The 24,416-nt window shown below is 32.5% G+C and overlaps 1 protein-coding gene across 2 annotated transcripts; it reads right to left on the reverse strand.

The window, feature by feature from the left end:
• Positions 1-239: 239 nt before the first annotated feature.
• LOC111707920 (organic cation transporter-like protein) lies at positions 240-18,662 on the reverse strand. Of its 2 annotated transcripts, XM_023481106.1 has the most exons (5): positions 18,556-18,659; positions 16,031-16,182; positions 6,446-6,533; positions 1,069-1,169; positions 240-336 (listed from the first exon to the last, which is right to left on the reverse strand). In XM_023481106.1, exons 2-5 carry the CDS (start codon positions 16,174-16,176, stop codon positions 246-248), a joined length of 426 nt encoding a protein of 141 aa, XP_023336874.1. In that variant the 5' UTR covers positions 16,177-16,182; positions 18,556-18,659; the 3' UTR covers positions 240-245. The 2 variants fall into 2 exon arrangements, with proteins under 2 accessions (XP_023336874.1, XP_023336876.1); XM_023481108.1 differs by lacking the exons at positions 240-336; positions 1,069-1,169 and adding an exon at positions 1,636-3,508 and having other exon boundaries at positions 18,556-18,662.
• Positions 18,663-24,416: the final 5,754 nt, after the last annotated feature.

Genomic DNA, 24,416 nt, shown 5'->3' on the forward strand with positions numbered 1-24,416 from the left:
GGCAGTTGGTAAATAGTTTGGAATGTCTTCTTCCATACAATGTATTAGAAATTAAAGGCTGTTTGCAGTTTATTTTGTTAAAAAAGTTTCGCTCAAGTATATTTTACTTTGAAATTAATTTTACTACAATATCACTCCTAAATAATATTTTTATTCCTGTCTTTGATATTAACCAAATTAACAAATTATAGAAGAAGACATTCTAAACTATTTACCAACTGTCATGTTTCATGGGATACCCTGTATTATACCTGGACAATTGTCTCTTGGAACATTGATTCATCATATTCAAATTGAGGACAGCTTGTGTAGTTACCAGACGTATCATTGAGGAACCTGAGATTAAAAATAATAAGAATAAAATCAGTTGAACTACGGGAACGACTGGTTCAACTACTACCTGAGGAATATGAAAAAAAACTTGAACTTGAAAAATATTACATATTTTCTAGTTATGAATTTATAATATCATAATGAGAAAGTTAATATTTCCTAATTAATAAGTTATATATTTCCTGAGAAAAAAACTATACAAGTCCTAATATGGAGATTTATTTTTCCTAATAAGGAAGTTAATTTTACCCAAAAAGGAAACATATATATTCTTCAATTAGAAAATAATTTTCATAACATGAATTGATATTACCTAATAAGGAAGTTGATATTAAAGGGAGTGTATGGACCTACGTTCTTCGGTATAAGTCGTTTTTAACAATTTTCTCCTTAAAGACGCAACAGATAGAAGTAAGATTAGTAGGGATCACCATCGATTATTTTTCGCCATTAGCCTATACCCCCTTTCATTTTTCGCGAACACTCCCTTTAACTAATAAGAACGAATTCCATAATATGGAAGTTAATATTTCAGGAGCGATGATATTAACAAATAAGGCAGTTAAAATGCACTTAGAAAGGGTTAATATTTTCTAGTAATAAGGGATTTAGAATTCCCTTATAAAGAAAGTAATATTCAACAATAAGGAAAAGCGTACATTCCCTAATAAGTAAGAACCATCCCATGAGGATGTGAGACCTCTAGTGGCAGTAAAAAGAACTACAAAATGGTACCTCGAGTATATAGAGCATGAGTCTGCAGCAGGACTACTAATATTCTTCCACTCCTCCAGGGGGTAATCCAGTTCGGAGGGCATACTGCACCAATACTCAACCTATATTCATAACAGTATTTTCACTGCCATCTCAAAATTCTTCTAAAGGAACTGAGTTTTAGCCACAAACTCAAATTTTCTAATCCCTTTATCTCTGCGACCGGAAGGTGTAACCCTTTGATATTTCAAACATAGATTATTTGATTTAACATAATTCATAGTTTGAAATATCTAAAGTCTATGACATTGTATTAAAAAGATATAGGGATTAGAAAATCAGAGTTTGTGGCAAAGACTCAAATCCTTTGTACCGGTCCGACTCTATCGAGCTGTACTGGGATTAATTCTGCCCAATTGATAAAGTATAATTCACATTTCATTGAAACTACGACATTTAGAAAGTGATTTTCGCCATATTCACCTTGTTCTTCTACGACTATAAAGGATTAGCAAATTAGCAAGTATATATTTAGTTTGAATCAGGGGGGGGGGCGCAAAGGGTAATTATTTCGTATGTATNGTAAGAAAAATGTGTATTTTTCTCAACCATGAAAAAACTACCATACCAATTCAGGATATTTTTGTAAAAATTTTTATATTTGGGGGCATTCATTCATTTTCGGGCAAAATTATGTGGGAAAAATATTAAACTATATTTCAGGGGCAAATTTTTATTGTTAAGGAAAATTTTATTTTTGGGGGCTTTTATAGTTTGGTCAATTTTGTGTATAGGAAATCTTAAATCTTTATTTTGGGGTCCATTTTTTTTACTTAAGGGCATTTTTTAAATATATAATGGGGCCCTTTTCTTTAGCCAAGGGTTACTTTTTGTTGTTTAAGGCAAAACTTCTTAATTTTTTGAGCATTATCCAACTAAAATAAGGGGCATTTTTTAGATAGGGCTGTAAATTTGAAAGTTTGTTGTATTTATAAAACTTTTGGGGATAAAAATTAAAATTAGGTGCAAAGTAAAAATATTTGGTGGCATTCTAAAAAAAAACAAGGGTTACAAATGTTGAAAAAAGGGGCAAATTCAAGTCTGGATGGACAATTTGAATAAGAATGTGTGTGAGAGTTATTTTAAAAATCCAAGTTTGAACGCATTTTTTAAAGAAAGGGGGAAATTAAAAGAATCTAAGCTTTATTGAAAAATTTAATACTTGAATTTGAGTTTGCTTACAGAGTGTAGGTTTTAAAATGAATTACTAAATAAATATTTTTTTTTAATTTTCGAAAAAATTAGCTATTTTTGGAACTACATAGACCCTTGTTAAGGACTTCTTGCCCCCCCTCGTAGGGGGAAGCTTTCTCAAGGGGGGGGCATGCCCCTCTTAATTAGGCTAGGGGGTGGGCCCTGGCCCCCATGCCCCCCCCCCTTAGCGGCGTGCCTGGTTTGAATATAATATATGAAGGTTGTATTCTGCATGATGATTCATTTCGCCCTGATTCATAATAGCACTGAGTGTAAACTCCATTTTATTTAAAACTAGGATCGTTAGAGCAGGTTGTATTGTATAATGTAAAGATTATAAGGCAAAACGGGGCGGTACACCAAATAAATTATCCCCTTCTAGTGAGATTTATGTGATATTGACAATGTTTCCGCTCCTTTTGCAATGTAACTATAACTACACATTAGAACATTTTTCATGGGCATTATCATCATAAACACTCTTCACCTCTTTCAGGAGTAAAAATGATCTTTTATCGGAATTTCTGGTGAGAAAAATTCAATTCTTGTGTTATGATTTTAAGAGATGGAAAGATTTTATAAAAAATAGTCAAAAATAGTATTTTTATTGAACGGTAAATTTCAGCTGCTTTTTTAGTGAAAAGCAAATCATCTTGATTTTTTTCTTCATTTTTTTTACCTTTTTCTGATGATTGGGTGATTAGCTTAGGTAAAGAACCAAACTTTGTTTTGTCCTGATTTTCCTCTTATTGATTTTGTGAAAACTTTAATCTAGGGAATCCAAAACCTTTTAAATCTGAATAATATCAATATTTATCCTGGTTGCAAAAATTAAGTTTTTGTTGCAAAAAAAAAACATGTTTATCGGATAAATATATGCCAAATTTTTAATCTTCAATAGAAATGAGTAGACAGTTTTTGGTTAAAGATTTCTGAAAATAATTATTCAGACTCTTTTTTTTAAATCTTAAAGCAATGCCAACCCTTAGGGAAATTTCCATAAAAAAATTTAGTAGCGGAAAAAATTCACTTTTATCAAAACTTTTCTCTCAAAAAGGTATTATGAAGGTCGAAGAAAACTCGGGAGACAAAACAAGCCCCTATGGCTGTGCAACAGATTGAAAAATGAAGAGTAAAATACAGGACCTTGAAGAATGTAATTTGAGAACAATTCTCTGTATTTCTTGTTCGTCAACTTTTTATTTGTCTATAACAGAGTACATTGTTTATAGGCTATAGCTTGTCAATGTTCTTGCATCTTCGTTTTTAAGAAAAAGTGTAGTTTTTGTTACTTTTTCCCCAATTATAACCACCGTTCACCTGAACCAAGCTTTTTACTTTCTGAGCATAATAATGTTAATTCAAGTAGACTACAGCTCATGATTTTGGAGTGTTTTTCAGAATAGTAAAAAAATTAGCAGAGTCCGTGGGATTTCAAAAAAAATTGCAATTTATGGCCTATTTAACTCCCATGGGTCCCCAAGGGTTTCCTCGACAAATGTTTGTCAATTTGGTCCAACCGTTTGGACAGCTATATAGCTTACATATATATCAATATAATAAAACAAGACATTTGTATATGTATATATTGTGCATAGCCGGCCAAACGGCTGGACCGATTGGGATGATTTTTTTGCGGACACTCATGGGTTATAGGCTAAAAAAATTCGAAATAATTTTTCAAAATTTTTTTTTCCAAATTTTTTGTTATTTTGTTTTCCACGGGAAAACACCCTTCACCTATAGTATATATATGAGCAAAAAGCCGTATTATATTATCAAGAACCAAAATACATGCATGGTTTATATGAGGACTAAATACATGGGAATTAAATGTCGACTTTATTATCGTCTTTGTCCCACCAGGTATTATTACAATTCTGGTATTATCCGGGTTAAATCATTCAACATTTAAAAGCCTTGGGATTTCCAAGATGTGGTCAACCATTTTTAAACTTTTAAAATTGCCGGAGATTTTGAGAAAGTTGTCCAGATTCCAATTTATTAAAAAAGGCAGAATTGTTCAAATGTTTAGTATATTGTACGTGGTATTTACATTTTGGAAAGCTCAAAAGACTTTAAATCATTTTTTTCTATTTCTTGGAACTCAAAGACGATATTTAAGTCGTCTCTTATTTTCCATGTTTATTATAACACGTTGTTACTCATAGAGAATGGATTTTTTTCACTCTGAGGACACATTGTTATTTTCCTCGGAAAAATCAAAATGCACTGTTAGACGTGCATCTCCGTTAACCTCCCTTTTTGCTTCCTTCCGAAGTTCCCAACATTTTTCTCTCCCACCCCCTTCCCATGCTATGCATCCTTAATGCAGTGCAATAACAAACTTAGAGAACATGCAACGAATTTGTTTCATTAAAACTTTTTGAAAGTTAGCTCTCAGCTTTTATTTCATCTACAAAAACATTATAATTGCATTAAATTAGAAAATAAACTTGAATATTTCTAAATCCTTGAAACAAAAAAGTTTGCTAAAACTTTTCCAGCCTTTTTTTCATCTCCAAGTTGCCCAGGCTACAGCTAGTAATAAAGTATATCTAAACTAGGCTATTAGGGCGCTTTGTGCCCATCTTCTATTTTAACTTTTAACTGTGGCTCTATCTGTGAACATCTTCTCTTAGTACAATATAAAACAAAAATAAAAAAGTTCGTGGATTTTATTATATTTTTTCGCGCATTTTCAAAATTTGACAAAAATTTAAAACTTTTGTATTATTGAGCATTCATAAATCTTCTTCAGGGTCATGTGAGGTCCCACACAAAATGTGGGCCTTATAGGGTTCAGTCGTTTTCACGTTTATTGGGAACAAACGGACAGACAGACAGACAAGCAAAGTATATATATATAGATGTTTCACCGTGGACTTACTAGGACGAGATTAGGGGTTTTCAGCGAAAATTTCGCATTTTTCGCATTTCGTTTGCTCGCAAAAATGAGAAAATATTTTTTTCGCGAAATTTCGCTTTAATCTGTTTCGCGAAAAAAGGCCAAATTTACACGAAATATGAAATACGAAAATTTCGCGAAAAAAAAACAAATGTGAAAATTTTTTGGAAAAAATGCGAAAATTCTGCAAAAAAATACGGAAGAGAAATGATTGATTATGGTATAATGCCGAGTTCTCAGAGCAGTGAATTCCACAAGTTTTTTGCGCAAGTAATTGTTGCAGCTATGGGTTTCGCAAGAACAATCAGTTTGTGCGAAAATTATTTGTGCGAAATTTCGCATAGTTTTTGCATTTTTTCGCTTAATTCATTTTCACGAAAAAATGCGTTATCTCGCGAAAAAGTTTGCGCAATGCGAACGAAAATTTTCGCATTTTTCGCGGAAGTTTCCTTTCGTTGGAAATCCTAGACGAAATTGGTTTCTTCTTTTTTAATTCAATCACGTTTAATCTTTAAACTGAAGGAGTTCCGGAAAACATAAGATTGCATCGTTCGTTCACGAAATGATGGGACATATCCATGGTTATCCATCTGAAAATTGATGAGTTTCAATTGTGGTTTCACTGTTTGACATTTTATTTTATTTTCTGTTTAAAGGTCAACACGAAAAATTGCAAAATCTATTTTTTCCTCATCGTTGCCAATACCCGATAGCAATAATACTTTTGAAGAAAATAGGAATTTGGGGAATTTCTCAGATTCCCAGGTTTTTGGAAAATTTCTCAGATTCCGAAATTTCTTAAGGAATTTGAGGGTGGTATATTTTTAAGATTTTGGAAATTTATCAAATGACTGGATATTCCACAGATTCCCAGGCATTTGGGAATTCCACAGATTCCCAGGTATTTGAGGAATTCTCCAGATTCCAAGATATTTCCAGATTCCTTAAAGAATCTGAGGGTGTTTTATTTTTCAACTATCGGGAACCGGGAAATTTCCCAAATTAACAGAGAATTTTCTAGATTCCCAAGCTTTTGGGGAACTCCCCAGATTTCCAGGCATTTGGTGAATTCCACAAATTCCCAGGTATTTGAGGAATTCCAATCTTGACAATTTTTTAATTGCTGCCACTCCCTCACTGTTGCTCACATAAAGGTTAAAAGGGTACCTTGGTGAATCGGTTTAGTTATACTCTTGGCTCGACTGTCCCTTTAACATGGATGAAAACTTTGGTTACCTTCGGTGAGATGAATTTATGCAAAAGCATACACCAGCCATGTGGTATCTCAAGCAGAGCAAACAGTAATCCAACCAGCAGCTGGTACCTAGGAATTGGCATCGTTTTCAATTTTAAAACATTCAAGGTTTTAGGATCTTTTAGAGACTCAACAAGAACTTGAGATGTATGTCGTAATTCAAATTTTCATTGATGTATGCTCGATAAGTTTGGTGTGACATTGTGCCCCAACTTTTCAACCAAAATTCTTTCTGCTATAACCTATGTGTATTATGCATACCTTACAATTTTAATAATAACTCCAACATTTTTTTGCGGATTTCTTTTTTTTCATCGATGGATTTCCATGATTTAAAAAAATCTAAATTCGTGTAAAGCCTTTTTGACGTTTGTTGGAAACAAACACACAAACAAACAAATAAACAAAACCAATCTTAAAGTTTCAGTTAACAAGAAACAGGAATTAAGAAGAAAAAGTCCTAAAACTTTATCTTTTTCTGAACATTTTGTGAAAAAATATGAGAACAATAAAACTAATATAATTCAAGACATATGTGGAATATCTTTAATGTTTTGATGTTGTAATGTTTAATTTTCTTTTCCCCCTTCCTTTCTTCATTCTATTGATCTGTCTATTGATCCTTCTATTGATCTTTCTATTGATCCTTCTATTGATCCTTCTATTGATCCTTCTATTGATCCTTCTATTGAGCCTTCCATTGATCCTTCCATTGATCCTTCCATTGATCCTTCCATTGATCCTTCCATTGATCCTTCCACTGATCCTTCTACTGATCCTTATATTGATCCTTATATTGATCCTTCCATTGATCCTTCTATTGAACCTTCTATTGAGCCTTCTATTGATCCTTCTACTAATCCTTCTACTGATCCTTCTACTGATCCTTCTACTAATCCTTCTACTGATCCTTCTACTGATCCTTCTATTGATCCTTCTATTGATCCTTCTATTGATCCTTCTATTGATCCTTCTATTGATCCTTCTATTGATCCTTCTATTGATCCTTCTATTGTTTCTTCTATTACTGATTCTTCTATTGATCCTTCTTTTGATCTATCTATCTGTCTATCCACCCTTCTATTCATCTATCTATTGATCTTTATCTTTAATAATCGTATTCGAATAGTTATCAAATGCTTGCAAAAATCAATCGAAAGTTTTCTCTGATTTCTACCTTGAAACTTGTATTAGAGTTTATAAGTTCTTCAAGAGAATAAAAAGACAAGGCAGTGAGTCCCTCTGCACCATGAAAGCACTAAAACTAGCATGTCACAAATATAATAGAAATTTCCTAGTTTTTCTAGTTTTCCAGCAGTTTTAAGTTAAAACAAGATATCTTCCATTTTTATGCTCAGATAAATGTGTTAAGGGTACCATTGGGAATCAAAAATGCAAATTTTTTACTTTTAAGCCTGTTGTTCTGATAAACAAGGACTAAAAATAAAAGTATCTAATCTAGAGAATCCTGAAGTGGCCTTGTAAACCTGTAGTCTTAATTAACCTTAAACCTGGAGTCTCAGTTAACCTTAAACCTGTAGTCTCAGTTAACCTTAAACCTGGAGTTCTAATAAACAAGAAATAAACTTGTGGTCTCAGCAAACCTTAAACCTCTAGAGTCTCAGTAAACCTTAAACCTGATGTCTCAGTAAACCTTAAACCTGTAGAGTCTCAGTAAACCTCAATAAACCTTAAACCTGCAGAGTCTTGATAAACCTTAAACCTGTAGTCTCAGCAAACCTTAAAACTGTAGAGTCTCAGTAAACCTTAAACCTGATGTCTCAGTAAACCTTAAACCTATAAAGTCTCAGTAAACCTTAAATCTGATGTCTCAGTAAACCTTAAACCTGTGAAGTATCAGTTAACCTTCAACCTGTAGTCTCAGTAAACCTTAAACCTGTAGTCTCAATAAACCTTAAACCTGGAGTTTCAGTAAACTGTAAACCTGAAGTCTCAGTAAACCTTAAACCTGAGCTGGGAACTTTAGAATGGATAACCATTAATCCCAACTTCTTAATCCTAATATCCACTGTGGAAACTTTTAATTTTAGTCCTGAATCTACTCTTTTTCTCTCTCTTTGGATATCCGTGCATTGTTTTCTCCAATGAGAGTTCAGGAATATAGTTCGCAAATTGTATTGACCAATGGTAGCCTTGAAAATAAATTCTATCCCATGAGAGAAATCCCATTTTGTAAATTAATCGGTGAAGAAAATTATTTAATAATACGTTTGAGATTCTTTTTTAACCAATTTTAACTAATGTATTAATAAATAAATAGGTGAGAAATTAAGTGAAGGCCCTTCCAGTCAAAAAAATGAACAAATAAGGGGTTCCTAGAATAAAAATTTGTTGATCTAAATATATATCTAAGCTCGAGACTAACATAATCTCAAGATTATGTTAGTCTTGAGATTAGCAAAAAGAGAGGATTAAGCATTAATCCTGATATCCACCATTCTAAAGTTCCCAGCTCTGATGTCTCAGAAAGCCTTAAACCTGTAGTCTCAATAAACCTTAAACCTGTAGTCTCAGTAAGCCTTAAACCTGTAGTCTCAGTAAACCTTAAACCTGTAATCTCAGTAAACCTAAAACCTGTAGTCTCAGTAAACCTTAAACCTGTAGTCTCAATAAAATTAAACCTGTAGTCTCAGTAAACCTTAAAGCTGTAGTCTCAGCAAACCTTAACCTGCAGTCTCAGTGAACCTTAAACCTGTAGTCTCAATAAAACTGAACCTGTAGTCTCAGTTAACCTAGTAAACCTAATGTCTCAATAAACCTTAAATCTGGAGTCCCAGTAAACCTTAAACCTGTAGTCTCAATAAATCTTAAACCTGTCTGCAGAGTATCAGTAAACCTTAAACCTGTAGAATCTGATTAAACCTTAAAGTGAGTGACCGGCTACGTAAGGTAGTTTAACTGAGTATGCAGTGTTGTGGAAAACTTCTTTCGGGTTCATTTGAGACATATTAAACTTTTGAAAGATTTGTAAATCCTGAGTTTGAGCGCAAATTCGACGTTCAAAACTCCTACTTTGGGGGGTGGATACGTTTTCAGAATTAGTTTTTTTTAATTATTAAATAACGACAACGAAAAATAAAGTAAACATTATACAGTAATCTAATTAGATGGTAAGGAACATATTTCTCAAAAGAAATTTGCCAATAAATCAATGCTAAAATCGATTATCTCGTTTTCATTATTATATTGAATTTCTTATCTTCTTTAAATTTATTCGCAGATTTCTTCAAATTCTTCAAATGTCGTCTTTTCAATAATAATTCTAGAAAATCTGCGAAAATCTTTGTGAATAATGAGAAACCAGAATAATGAGATAATAGAAACTAATAATTGAACAAGATTACTTACTTTCGATGGTAAGATTAATTTTTATTTTCTCAATATGTTCCTATACATGACGTCTGTAGTTTATTGTAGAACTTTTTTTTACATTTTATGTCGTCATTATTTAATAATTTTAAAAAAAATTATTCTGAAAACGTATCCACCCCAAAGTAGGAGTTTTGAACGTCGAATTTTCGCTCAAATTCAGGATTTACAGATCTTTTAAAAGTTTAATATGTCTCAAATGAACCCGAAAGAAGTTTTCCACAACACTGCATACTCAGTTCAACTACCTTACATAGCCGGTCACTCACTTTAAACCTGTAGCCTCAGTAAACTTTAAACCTGGAGTCTCAGTAAACCTTAAAACTGGAGTGCCAGTAAACCTTAAACCCGGAGTCCTGATAAACAAGAAATAGAAAGGGAGTCCCAGAAGACCTAAACCTGGAGTCCTGATAAACAAGAACTAAAAAGGGAGTCCAAGAAAACCTAAACGTGGAGTCCTGATAAACAAGAACTAGAAAGGGAGTCCAAGAAAACCTAAACCTGGAGTCCTGATAAACAAGTAATAAAACCTTAAGCCCGGAGATAAAGTAAAGATCTATTGAACGAGACTGTTCATGTAGTTTCAAGTGAACTACAAAAGTGACATGCGGATATCTGCTACAGAAACAATGGAAGAAATTATCAGGAGGAAAACAATATTTTCACGTTATTGATCAGTTTATAGTTTACTTGAAAATTGTACAGTTCCGGGGAAAAGAAAGATTTTGTCTTTAAAAAGAAAAATTATACCAAAACCCAACAAATTAATGATAATTTCAATATTTAATGGATAAATCCCAAGTAAACTGGTTTTACTGAATTATATATTTTTGACAGGATTAGGATGGGAGTAAGAAGAATTAATTATGTATGATTATGCACTATGCAGTCTCATTCAAGGGTTTCAGATCAAAACTTTTTATCTTTACTTCATTCATTCGGTTGATAATTTTAAGAAAATTAAAAATTATGTCGATTTTAAGATATCTACTAAATTAGAATTGATAATCTAAGATTTTTTTAATTTAGTTGATGTTTTTAAATATATTATCAATTCAGTTGATATTTTGAGACATTTCATTGCATGATTCGGTTGATAATTTGAAACATTTTACAATTCGGTTAATATATATAGATACATATAGACTAATTTGCCAATTTGGTTGATATTCTGAGACATTTGTAATTTTGATAGATATTAAAAGATTGATAATTTGAGAAATTTCATCAACCAGGTCGATATTTTGAGAAAATGCCTTAATTTCAGTTGATTTTTAAGATATTTTTACTATTTGCAATTTCTAAAATTATTTACTTTCTTTAGTAATAAGACATTTTGAAAAAATATTTAACCATGTTGTTTCTAAGATGTTTTTAAAAATGGTTCCATGCCCCTCGATCTATCAATCAATGATGTTTGATCTTAAAGCCCCCCCCCATCCCCATCCTCCTAAAGCCCCCCATCCCCCCATATTCCTAAACATGTATCCATCAGGATTAGGGAGGACATACTAAGAATTTGAAACTTCCTAATTAAGTTTTAAAATATTTAAATTTATTTCAGAGCTTTCCAATATTGATCATTTTCAAGGTTTATTTCACTGTTATTAAAATGTTTCTGAAAAAATGCCAATTGAAATTTTCAAGGTTTTTTTTCGCCAGGTCACCCTGGATGTTTTCGGACCGAGGGGGGGGGGTCGGAGTCAGACCGACAAAAACAAAAAATGACAGGAACAACTAATTATTTGAATATTTTGAGTCAAGCTTGACATTATTGACAAGAAATACTTTGTCATCAGGTAGAAAAATAATGCTTTACCACGTCACAATATTGGCCTGAACTAACTGGACAGATGATTCGTTTCAGGATAGTTTACTGATTGAAAAGATTTTCAAGAAAAATCTATGATTTTTATGCTACTGGTGTAAAAATGTAAATTTTTTGCCCAACGCTTAACCAAAATAACATTTAAAATAATTATGTTTTTGTGAAATAAAAAAAATATTAATGATTTTTAAAATATTTTTGTTGGCTGAATTTATCATAAAGCGTAAGAAATTTTTTTAAAATATTTAAAAAAGCAAAATCTATTTTATCTTCTACTTTCCCTTTAAACCTTAGAAGTTATCCCCCCCCCGTATTTCTAGTCCAAGGCCAGATATTAAAACGAGCAGGTTAAATCTAGAAATATTGAAATATGCTTGAACATCAAAAATAATTTTTTGTCAAGCTTAACACCTTTCTGTCCTTTCAGCACGTGAGCTGCATTTCAAGCTGATTTACGCAAATACACTACCTACAGGGGGATACAGGAAAATACACTACCTACAGGGGGATACAGGAAAATACACTACCTACAGGGGGATACAGGAAAACACACTACCTACAGGGGGATACAGGAAAATACACTACCTACAGGGGGACACAAGTAAAATACACTACAGGAGAATCCAAAACAAAAATACTACAGGGAGATTCAGAACAAACATACTACAGGGAGATTCAGAACAAACATACTACAGGGAGATTCAGAACAAACATACTACAGGGTGATTCAGAACAAACACACTACAGGGAGATTCAGAATAAAATACTACAGGGAGATTCAGGACAAAAATACTACAGGGAGATTCAGGACAAAAATACTACAGGGAGATCCAGAAAAAATACTACAGGGAGATTAAGAAAAAATACTACAGGGAGATTCAGAAAAAATATTACAGGGAGATTCAGAAAAAATACTACAGGGAGACCAAGAGAAAATACACTACATGAAGATACAGAAAATATAAACTACAGGGAGATACAGAAAATATAAACTACAGGGAGATCCAGAAAATATAAACTAAAGGGGGATTCATAAAATATACACTACAATGAGATACAGAAAAAATACATTACTGGGAGATCCAGAAAAATAAACTACATTTCTCCATTTTCTTGTTATAAAACAAGAATAAAAAATATTCGCGGATTTTCCTTTTTTCCTTGTGGATTTTGAAAAATCGAAATTTTAGAAACTGTCACATTTATCAAATCTATCCTGGGGTCAATCAGTTCAGTCGTTTTTACGTTTATTGCATGGATACAAACAGACACACAGAATTAAAAATAAAAGTATTAAAGGGACCGTTCACTTATTTGGGTAATTTCAGGGTAAACTAAACAGCCTATTCGCTGTTGATTGGTAATAGTCTTACTTTTCAAAGACAACTGTGGCCGGAGAAAAAGCCGATTTTTCGTTCAGAATTTGAGCGGAAAGGGACGGTCCCTATCTATAGACGCTATTAGATGTTTTTTTTCAGTAACAGAAGCCCAATAACATTTAAATTTATTATATTTGAATGTCATTATGTGTTCGTTATTATGTACTAAAATATGAAAACTTTTATTATTTGAGTTAGCAAGAAATTTACATTTTTCGCATTAAAACATATAAAATGTGTATACAAAGACGACATCTCTACGACAATCAATTAATCATTACTCGTATATAGGTTCGTAGATTTTGTAAATTTTTTCCCGCATGTGCACAACTTTTCATTTGTCATGCCGCGTTCAATTCAGCTTTTTACACAGGCAATACACAATTTTGAATGCGATAAAATAGTGTTATTTTAGAAATAGAAAGTTAAAAAACAACAAAAATTAAAAAATAATGACATTTACAATTAACGATTAGATACAACAGTTTAATTTTATATTCGAAATTTATTTTTATTCACAACATACTGAAAAAAACATCAATTAGTGTCTATAGAGAGGGACCGTCCCTTTGCGCTCGAATTCTGAACGAAAAATCGGCTTTTTCTCCGGCCACAGTTGTCTTTGAAAAGTAAGACTATTAGTAATCAACAGCGAATAGGCTGTTTAGTTTACCCTGAAATTACCCAAATAAGTGAACGGTCCCTTTAAATATATTTAATGTATATAGATAATTACCAGTATGCCAGTAAGTAATTTACTATTTGTTTGTTCATGGAAACGGAAAGTATCGAAAATTTCCGGAATGCACTCAATAACCGGTTTTAAATGCACTCAACATCCGGTTTTAAATGCACTCAATAACCGGTTTTAAATGAACATTGAATTAAGAAATGTCTTCATTTTTGCTCTCAGAGACATCTCTTAGCGGTAAGATAGACATAGTTTTGATCCTCTATTAAAGGGAGTGTTTGCGAATATTGAAAATGAACGGGAATATAAAATTAAGCCTTATCAACCATTGGCACTATAATAGACGCTATGATAGAAGTACAGGGTTGCCCGCAAAGTATAAGACTGAGACAAGTAAGAGACGATTGTTTAGTCCGTTTTCTTGCAGTCAGGGTTCCTTGCAGGCCAAAACTGGCGTATTTCTGTGCTTAAACGTACACAATCAAAATACCAAATTGAATGCAAAAAAAAAATAAAATCAAGCTTCAAATTTTCGGGTCGTCCTTTCAGTCTCATCCTTTTTGTGTAACCCTGTATATAATGCGTAGCTATTAAAACCAAATGCGATACGAGTTTCATCTGCACTCTCTTTTATTTTTAGAGAACACTCCCTTTAAAAGAAATGGTATCATATCTATTCTTGAATAATCCTTTTAAGTGAAAATCAAATGAGGATTCACAAAACAATTCAACATTCATGATGTAATATTTGTTATGCATTAATTCTTCAGAAATAAAGTTAGAAAATGAAGGAAAGAAAGGTTAAAAAGAAATTTGATTTTTGTATGGTTCAAGCTGTACAAGGTAGAGCTGAGGTTTAAAAATAAAGGAGTCGGGATACCCGGGGGAGGGCAATAATTGAAACTTTAAACTCATTTTAAACTGTTATTTTGTAAAGTGGCGTACAAATAAATCATTAAAAAGTTCTCCACAGGCCCTGCCCCCTTCTTAATCCCATTCTCTCATTCCTTCTACCCCCCCCCCTCCCTATTCCCTATTCCCGTAGTCTCAATGCATGTTTACAGTGTAGTTTAAGTTGAATGTACGTATTTAAAGGATTAACATGGTTAAATATAACGTAGTTAAGCTATCTCCACACATGTTTGTAGCATAGTTTACGTGGAATGTACGTATTAAAATTATTAACATGGATAGATATTACGTAGTTAAGCTATCCCCTCACATGTATGCAGCATAGTTTAAGTTGAATGTACGTATTTAAAGGATTAACAAGGATATATATAATTGTAGTTGATTTAATCCCAATGCATGTTTTAATCATATTACTTAGCTCATATTTAATATATCTAGGTATGCTCAGGTTAACAAGATTCTTATGATATTTGCTTTAAGTTAAGAAATGCAGTGTTTAAATGTGCCAACATGAATTGCGAATGTCTAGAATGAGATTTAAAATGAGAAAGCACGGCGTGACGTGAGGTGACGTTTTCTGTCTCGCAGATTACACAGGTATACTAGCTACAGAGATAGACAACTTAATACTTTTGAAAAAAAAATTAAATTTCCATGACATTCAAGATATAAAAAAATTGGATAGAATATAAAATTCAGAAATTCCAAAAAAAATTTTTAAAGCAAAACGTGGTATTACCAATATAAAAACGTTCTTTTAAAGTTAAAAACAACTTTAACTCCCACAAAAAAATTGTCAAACCTAATTCAAAACTAGAGAACAATTGTTCTTAAGAAATCATTTTAAAAAGCGCTGCCCATTCTTTAAACTATATATATATATAGGTGGATTTATCTAGTTCCAGTTTTACCATTTTTTGGCAAAGTGTCAACTCAAAGTTACATTTATGTACGTACGCAGCAAACAGGTGTTAATTGTACAATGTGCATAAAATTGTAAATTCGACCGTCGTCAGTACATGTACTTTTGAAAAGCTTACTTATGTAAAAAAGACGTTTTTTTTCAAAAATTTAGAATAATTTGTTTAATAGCGCAATGAAATATATTAGCTAATAACTATGCTGTTTCTTCAAATTAAATCTCACTTTAAACTAAACCTTTTTAAGTTTAGAATTAATTTTTTCAGAAAATCGATGTATTTTAGGTGAAGTATAAACCAACAATGAAAATCAGTGTCCAAAAGTCAAAACTGCAGATAAGCCTTTAGTTCTAAGGTACCGTTGTGATTCTGAAAAGCCATTTTATAAATAGGATGTTTATTGGAATTTTTAAACCTAAATGTGAATTGAATATATTTGATGTAACCTGCCAATATCTCCGAGAACCTCGATAATAACATCCTTCTTCTCCTCCCCCACCTCCTCCCCGGCCTCCTTGTCCTCCTCGGGGGCCTGGGGTAGGTGGGACAGTCCGACTCCACCCCCCAACCCTGGGATCTGGTGAACAACCATACAGACCTGAAATACATTTTTCAAAACTTCACAAAAATATTTTTTGCAAAAAAATCTAAGAATGTTTAAAAGGAAGTTATTATCAAGATTTTAAGAGCGAAGACAACTTTGCCGTTCAAGTTTGGAGAATATCTAGTATTATGAAGTGATATCATACTTTATTTGTATACTATGCAATGCATATTATAACATTTTTAACAGATTTCATTTGATTATGGAAGTAAAGTCAGCTTTTGATTATTTATAATTGACATTTTTAATAAATTCATTCTAAAGTTTGCAGTCGTTTATCCGAATTAAAATTTTAAATAGGACCTAACAAATTTAGCTTGGTCCCCGTGGGTTCTAAAAAAAGTTTTCGAATCAGGGGGGTTAAGGGTTAACATATATTGATCAACAAGGAGCGGAAACAATTTAAGCGCGCTTTTCTTATTATTTCTAATTGTTTAATGTGTCAAAGACTGGGACTAATGAACAACAGAATAATATGGTTCGTCCCCACAACATACGGAAAAGGTATACATACGCCTACAGTCGCAAATCGTTTTATTTAAAACGATCGTTTTCAAAAACGATCGCTATTCGTTTTCTAAAAGTTCAAAACGAGTGGGTCGTTTTTAAAAACGATCGTTTTTTTTTCGAAAACTAAACGATCGTTTTTAAAACCAAAACAAAAAACGATCGTTTAACGATCGTTTACAAAAACGATTAACAACCCTACATACGCCTATTGCCTTTTGACCTGAAACTGGTTTGCCAAGGCATATATTTATGCAGCAGCAAGTCCCTTGGTTTATTTTATATTAAAGGACATTTTATTTTCAGAATTTTTTCTTTTATTTGGCGCCATTTAATCCATCTAATAGAAGTCAACACTTTGGTGAATCTTGTAATCAAACATTGATCTTTCTTGGATCTCTCTTGGATCTTTCTTGGATCTCTCTTGGATCTCTCTTGGATCTCTCTTGGATCTCTCTTGAAGAGAAGAGAAGAAAGTTTGAAAATTAGGATAGAAAATATGAAACTAGAACTGAGAGAGAAGAGGAGAAAGGAGAAGAAAGTAAAGATAAGAGCTCAGCAGAGAAATCATTCCTCCAAAACTTAGGCGAACAATTTACACTAATTACTAGCTGTTGTCCATGGAATTAAAAAAAAAACTTTTGAAGCCAATGGGTTTCCTAAATAATCAGCCAATATGGTCCAGCTGTTCGGCCATCTATAGCTAACCATTTTATTATTTTTAATCGATTTCAATGCTTTTTTTCTGTCTTAATAATTGAAGGGTTGTGGGTTTTATTAACAATTGTTTATAAGATTTACTCAACAAAAAAAAAATTATTTTTGACTACAATCATTGCATTTATTTATAAATAGTTTCCTTGTTTTGTAGATTTAAGTTATTTAAAGAATTTTAAAGAAAATTGTTCTGCAGTAGTATATTAAATTACACACCTGCTGACTTTCTTTCTTTAAAAATAGGGAAAAAAGGACGGTTCTTTATTGCAAGGCATACTTATATTGTGCACCCCTGTATAAATTGTGTATATCATGAAGTCATCTTTATTGCAAGGCATACTTATTTAACCGACTTTCGAGATAAAATACAGGGGGGGGGGTCTAGCTGGTCATTGATTCTTATCTCTTCCTTTATATTTTTATAGCTCATTACTTCACATTTCTAAGAAAAGCTAATTAAAAATTACATGATGATATAGTTATGGAAAACTTTCTTTGATACATCTTTGTTAATAATATAATAATAATAATGATAAAGAAAATTTGTTCCTCAATTTTCTTATTGGAAACCCAGAGTCGCGTCAAGAAAAAAAAGCTACGACTCTTATAACTGAACCAAAATTTTTAACAAGTCCATATTGGTCATTGTCAAAAAAGTAACAGAAAACTTCTTTGCTCCCTTCAATACTTTACTGCAGTAGTAAATATTGATAGTAAATGTGTAAATACTAGAATTTGTTGGATATTAATTTAGAGAACTTTCACTTACACAGAACAAAAACAAATAAGAAAATAAAACAGTTAAAAATAAAATTACGTTGTTAATACAGTACAATCGTACAGTAGATGTATGTGTGCTAAGGAAACCGACTTATTGGGCATCCGATCTATATGGTATCTGATCTATTTAGAATTTATTCTCGCATTGGCGGTATTGTTAATTTCATGTAAGAAAAAGAGCGTCGATAAGTTTCAGAAATAAATTTCAATTTCAGTTTCCAAAGAAAAATATCACTGGGGTTTTTAATCAAAGCATTACATTTTGCCGACTTTTTTCTAAGGAACTTATTTGTTGCTAAAAACTTCAGTTACAAAAAAAATTCAATGAACTTTCTTGTGTCGGTGTATATAAAGTCTGATTACCTCTGGTCTTGGCTTAATTTTGAAAACCCTGAATAAACAGAAAATCTGAAATGACAAGATTAAAGTGAGTGTTAGCGAAAAATGAAAGGGGGTATAAGCTTAATGCGATAAAAAAGCGCTTTTGATCGCCACTAATCTTACTTCTATCTGTTGCGTCTATAAGGAGAAAATTGTTAACGACGTCACATACCGAATAACATGGCGTCCATACAAATTGAGAAAACATACGACTTAGACCGTAAAAAATAAATTTGATTTCAAACAAATCATTCAGATATTACAACCTATAGTCATCGATTGTCTTTCGCCACATTTATATATGGTTGATTTTTCATAATATGTTTTAATTGTTATGATCTGAGAGTTACTTATAAAAACGTTTATTCCTGTTTCGAGGATTTTTGGTAATGAAGACGACATTTTCATATTTTCCAGGAATGTTCGAAAACAAGTTGTAAGCTAAATATTATTTTTAAAAATGAAATCAAAACATATTAGAAATATCAAATATATACAAATGTGGCGAAACATAATCGATGACTTTAGGTTGTAATATCTGAATGATTTGTTTGATATTAATTTGATTTTTTTACAGTCTAAGTCGTATGTTCCAACTTCCTCAATTTGTATGGACAGTACGTTCTTCGGTATGAGACGTCTTTATCAATTTTCTCCTTATAGACGCAACAGATAGAAGTAAGATTAGTAGCGATCAAAAACGCTTTTTTATCGCATTAAGCCTATAGCCCCTTTCATTTTTCGCGAACACTCCCTTTAAACAGTAAAATTAATAATATAATTGGCTCAAGCCACTCATGCAGCTGTCATTGTCAATATCAATTGTTTTGTAAAAACAGATTCTAGCAGTGAGGGAAATAGAATATTTTTATATCATTTTGTGATGGGGGGGGGGGTGGAGGGGGCCGGTCGAGAGATTAATTGGACAGTTTAATACATTTTTTAAAAACACTAGCTTGGGAACCCAGCGTGTTGCCCAGGAAAGTTTTAATTAGTCCATCCGTTTACCTGCGCATTGTCGTAAATTATGATGTTAGCTAGTTTTCCCGTTAAAAGTGGACCAACACAATTTAGTATCTCAAAACCAAGCTAATAATATTCCCATTCCCCTATCAAAATTTGATGCAAATTGGTCAAGTTTTTCCTGAATAGTATCGGATAAAGACAATAATAGAGATCACAATTATATATATATATATATATATATATATATACATATATATAACACCACCCAATAAGAACAAATTGTTAATTTTTAAACAGAGGACATGAGGACTCAAAAAAGTAATGTAGCCGCCTCACCTACTCCCTTTGCCCCCCCCCCCCCCGGCATCCCTCATAATTATGTCTGTGTAACGCACATACATCATACAGCAATGATGTGGGGGGGGAGGGGCGGCCTTTTTGATCACTTTCCGTTTATAGATTGTTGACCCCAAGGTTTCTTTACAGGGTTACCCTCGGGATAAGCAGTATAATGAGAATAGTTACGACCTGGAACATGAATTTGAAAGGATGTGATTGGAAACTCTTACAATATGATGATTTCTAGGTTTAATTAAATATTCTGCCTCGAATATAGTCTTTAAATGGCTTTTTAAATGATTTGGTAAAGAGCAAAATTTGTTAACAGTTGTGGGGAGTTAGGAATATAAGGAAACTCCAAGTCTGAACTTGAACCTGATCAAGAGCCTGAATTTGAACCTGAACCCAGTCCTATATCTGAATCTGAACCCGAACCCAGTCCTATGTCTGAATCTGAACCCGAACCCAGTCCTATGTCTGAATCTGAACCCGAACTCCAACTAAAAATGTGGGAAACTACTGTGCTTGTTTTCCAACATCAGATAATTCAATACCTTGTTAAGTTGTTAAGTTCTACACTGGCATCCTAAAACAAAGCTTTGCCTGTCATATAATGAAAGAAAAAGTATGGAAATCCGATCAAAAAAATTGAATATTCACTAAATAATTTAAATTGATATAAATAGTAGTAAAATAGTTTTTTTATTAAACCTAACATAACATGTATGTAGATGTTGTCGTACGAATCTTAATCAGTAATATGTATTTATTTAACTTTTTTACTGAATGAAAAAAGTCTTTAAAAATATTAGGAAATAAACGGTGTAAATTTCATACAATCGTCTCTGAAGTCTCATCCTTTGTGGGAAACTCTGTAAATTTGGTTTTAAAACTAAATATAGCTTTGAAAATTATTACACGTGCAGGTGATATTGGGAACCCTTGTATAAATTTTGTATATCATGAGTCTTCTTTATTGCAAGGCATACTTATATTGTGCACCCCTGTATAAATTGTGTATATCATGAAGTCATCTTTATTGCAAGGCATACTTATATTGTGCACCCTTGTATAAATTGTGTATATCATGAAGTCATCTTTATTGCAAGGCATACTTATATTGTGCACCCCTGTATAAATTGTGTATATCATGAAGTCATCTTTATTGCAAGGCATACTTATATTGTGCACCCCTGTATAAATTGTGTATATCATGAAGTCATCTTTATTGCAAGGCATACTTATACTGTGCACCCCTGTATAAATTGTGTATATATATTATGAAAGTAATGAATATTACAAGGTATACTTATATTGTGCACCCCTGTATGAAATGTGTATGTATATTATGAAGGTAATAAATATTACAAGATATACTTATATTGTGCACCCCTGTATGAATTGTGTATATATATTATGAAGGTAATGAATATTACAAGGTATACTTATATTGTGCACCACTGTATGAATTGTGTATATTAAGAAAGAGTGCAAATTTATATAATGCAGAAGGTGAAGAAGCCTAACATAATTCCTGCTGATCCTGTCTTATACAGAATATATAGTTTAGCTCCGAACTGGGCACTGTCTCAAGTTCAACTAATCTGATATTCTCAACATACAGGGTGGTATATAGGCATACAGGGTAATATTCAGGCATACAGGGTGATATTCAGGCATACAGGATAATATATAGGTACACAGGGTGATATATAGGCATACAGGGTGATATATAGGCATACAGGGTGATATATGGGCATACAGGGTGATATATAGGCACACAGGATGATATGTAAACATACAGGGTGATATATATGCATACAGGGGGATATATAGGCATACAGGGTGGTATATAAACATACAGGGTGATATATAGGCATACAGGGTGATATATAGGCATACAGGGTGATATCTAGGCATACAAGATGAGATAAAGAAATACAGGGTGATAAATAGGCATACAGGGTAATATATAGACATATTCAGGGTGATATACAGGGATACAGGGTGATATATAGGCAAATATGGTGATATACAGCCCTGCAGGGTGATATTTAGCATACCGGGTTGATATGTAGGCATACAGGGTGATATATAGACAAATGAAGGGTGATATTATAGGTATACAGGGTGATATATAGGCCTACAGGGTGATATCTAGGCATACAGATATAGCATATTCAGGTTTTATATTGGCATACAGGGTGATATAAAGATATACAGGGTGAAATATAGGCATACAGTGAGATTTACAGGCATACAGAAGGATATATAGGCCTCTTGGGGAAATATACGGAAACATGGTGATATATAGCCATACAGGGTAATATATAGGCCTACAGTGTGATATATAGGCCTACAGGGTAATATATAGGTATACAGGGTAAAATATAGGCCCTACAGGGTAATATATAGGCCTACAGGGTAATATACAGGCATACAGGTTAATATATAGGCCTACAGGGTAATATATAGGCCTACAGGGTAATATATAGGCCCTACAGGGTAAATATATAGGCCTACAGGGTAATATATAGGCCTACAGTAATATATAGGCCTACAGGGTAATATATAGGCCTACAGGGTAATATATAGTCCTCCTATTAAGAAGGCAGAAGCTGTTAGAAGTACATTTATAAATGTTTGAAGCTCTTAATAAGTAAACTAATAAATTTTCTTTTCTCAAACTTGTGCGTAAAACCAAACTAGTGAAGCTACGAGGTAACAAAGTTGTGACAGTTATGTCATATCAAGTTTACTTCCTTTTACTTAGCATTAGCTTCAACAATGTGACATGTTCTAAAATTTCAGGTTTGGGACAAATACGGAACTTTCTTCCCCTAGATGTGTGTTCTTTAATATTTCAATGTCGTGCCAAATTTTGATAATTACCGTTGAATTTATTTCAGAACTTTTTCTTAATACATTTACATTTGCATTGTTAAGCATGTTTATCATTCCTGTATGCTTATATATTTGACAAAAATCTGAAATTGGGTTGACTTATTTAGAATGTGTGCGCTACTAAACAATAAATAAATTAACCATATAAAGTTTGAAAATTAGGATAGAAAATATGAAACTAGAACTAGTTGATTAGGATATATATCTTAGGTTAGGAGAGTAGTAGAACCTTTAAAATATCATTTAATGTTAATAATGTTTGTGCATTTACATATGTATCCAAAAAGTTAAGTTGAGTTTATTATCTTGTACCTTAAGCTCATTTAAAGGAGAGAAAATTATTTTTCAGGGAAATGAATTGAGTTTAGGCCACAAACCGAAATATGAAATTTTTTGGATATTTTGAATAAAATTAAGGGACATTTGAAGTAGAAAAAGGGAACTTTAAGTTCAGTATCCCGATAATAAACAACACTCGGTTTTACACAATGATCATGTCTAAAGTTTCCTGGTCCTGCTTTTGTTAAGAATTAGGTTTGCATAGTTTATGCATGGATCTTCTATTCTTAGTCCTGCACCCTCTCTACATGAATATATGTATAGATATTGAACAATAGATTACAATATTAATGCTGGGTCATGAAACAAATCCTATATTCAGTTTAACTATCAGAGTAAGAAATACTGTCAGAAAGAAAATTTCAAGAGAAACCGTTGCAAACTGTAAAAAGGAAATTGAATTCAAGTCGAAATCTTGCTCATTTAACCATGTTCAAGAAACCATGTTCAAGAAACCATGTTCAAGAAACCATGTTTAAGAAACCATGTTCAAGAAATCATGTTCAAGAAACCATGTTCAAGAAACCATGTTTAAGAAACCATGTTTAAGAACCATGTTTAAGAAACCATGTTAAAGAACCATGTTTAAGAAACCATGTTCAAGAAACCATGTTTAAGAAACCATGTTCAAGAAACCATGTTCAAGAACCATGTTTAAGAAACCATGTTTAAGAAACCATGTTCAAGAAACCATGTTCAAGAAACCATGTTCAAGAAACCATGTTTAAGAAACCATGTTCAAGAAACCATGTTCAAGAAACCATGTTTAAGAAACCATGTTCAAGAAACTGTGTTCAAGAAACTGTGTTCAAGAAACCGTGTTCAAGAAACTGTGTTCAAGAAACGATGTTGAAGACCGTGTTCATAAAACGTTGATCAAGAAATGTGTTCAAGAAACTGTGTTCAAGAAACCATGTTGAAGAAACCATGTTCAAGAAACCGTGTTCAAGAAATCATGTTCATAAAACCATGTCTAAGAAACCATGTTGAAGAAACCATGTTCAAGAAACCATGTTCAAGAAACCATGTTCAAGAAACAGTGTTCAAGAAATCATGTTCAAGAAACCATGTTCTAGAAACTGTTTTTAAGAAACCATGTTCAAGAAACCTTGTTCAAGAACCCGTATTCAAGAAATCGTGTTCAAGAAACCGTGTTCAAAAAACCATGTTTAAGAAATTGTGTTCATAAGAAAATATTCAAGAAATCATGTTTAAATAATTATGTCCAGAAAACATGTTTAAGAAACCACGTTCAAGAAACCACCTCCAATAAAACAGTGTTCAAGAATCTATAT

This window comes from Eurytemora carolleeae, unplaced genomic scaffold (genome assembly GCF_000591075.1).
Source record: "Eurytemora carolleeae unplaced genomic scaffold, Eaff_2.0 scaffold761, whole genome shotgun sequence".
NCBI classification, from domain to species: domain Eukaryota; kingdom Metazoa; phylum Arthropoda; class Copepoda; order Calanoida; family Temoridae; genus Eurytemora; species Eurytemora carolleeae.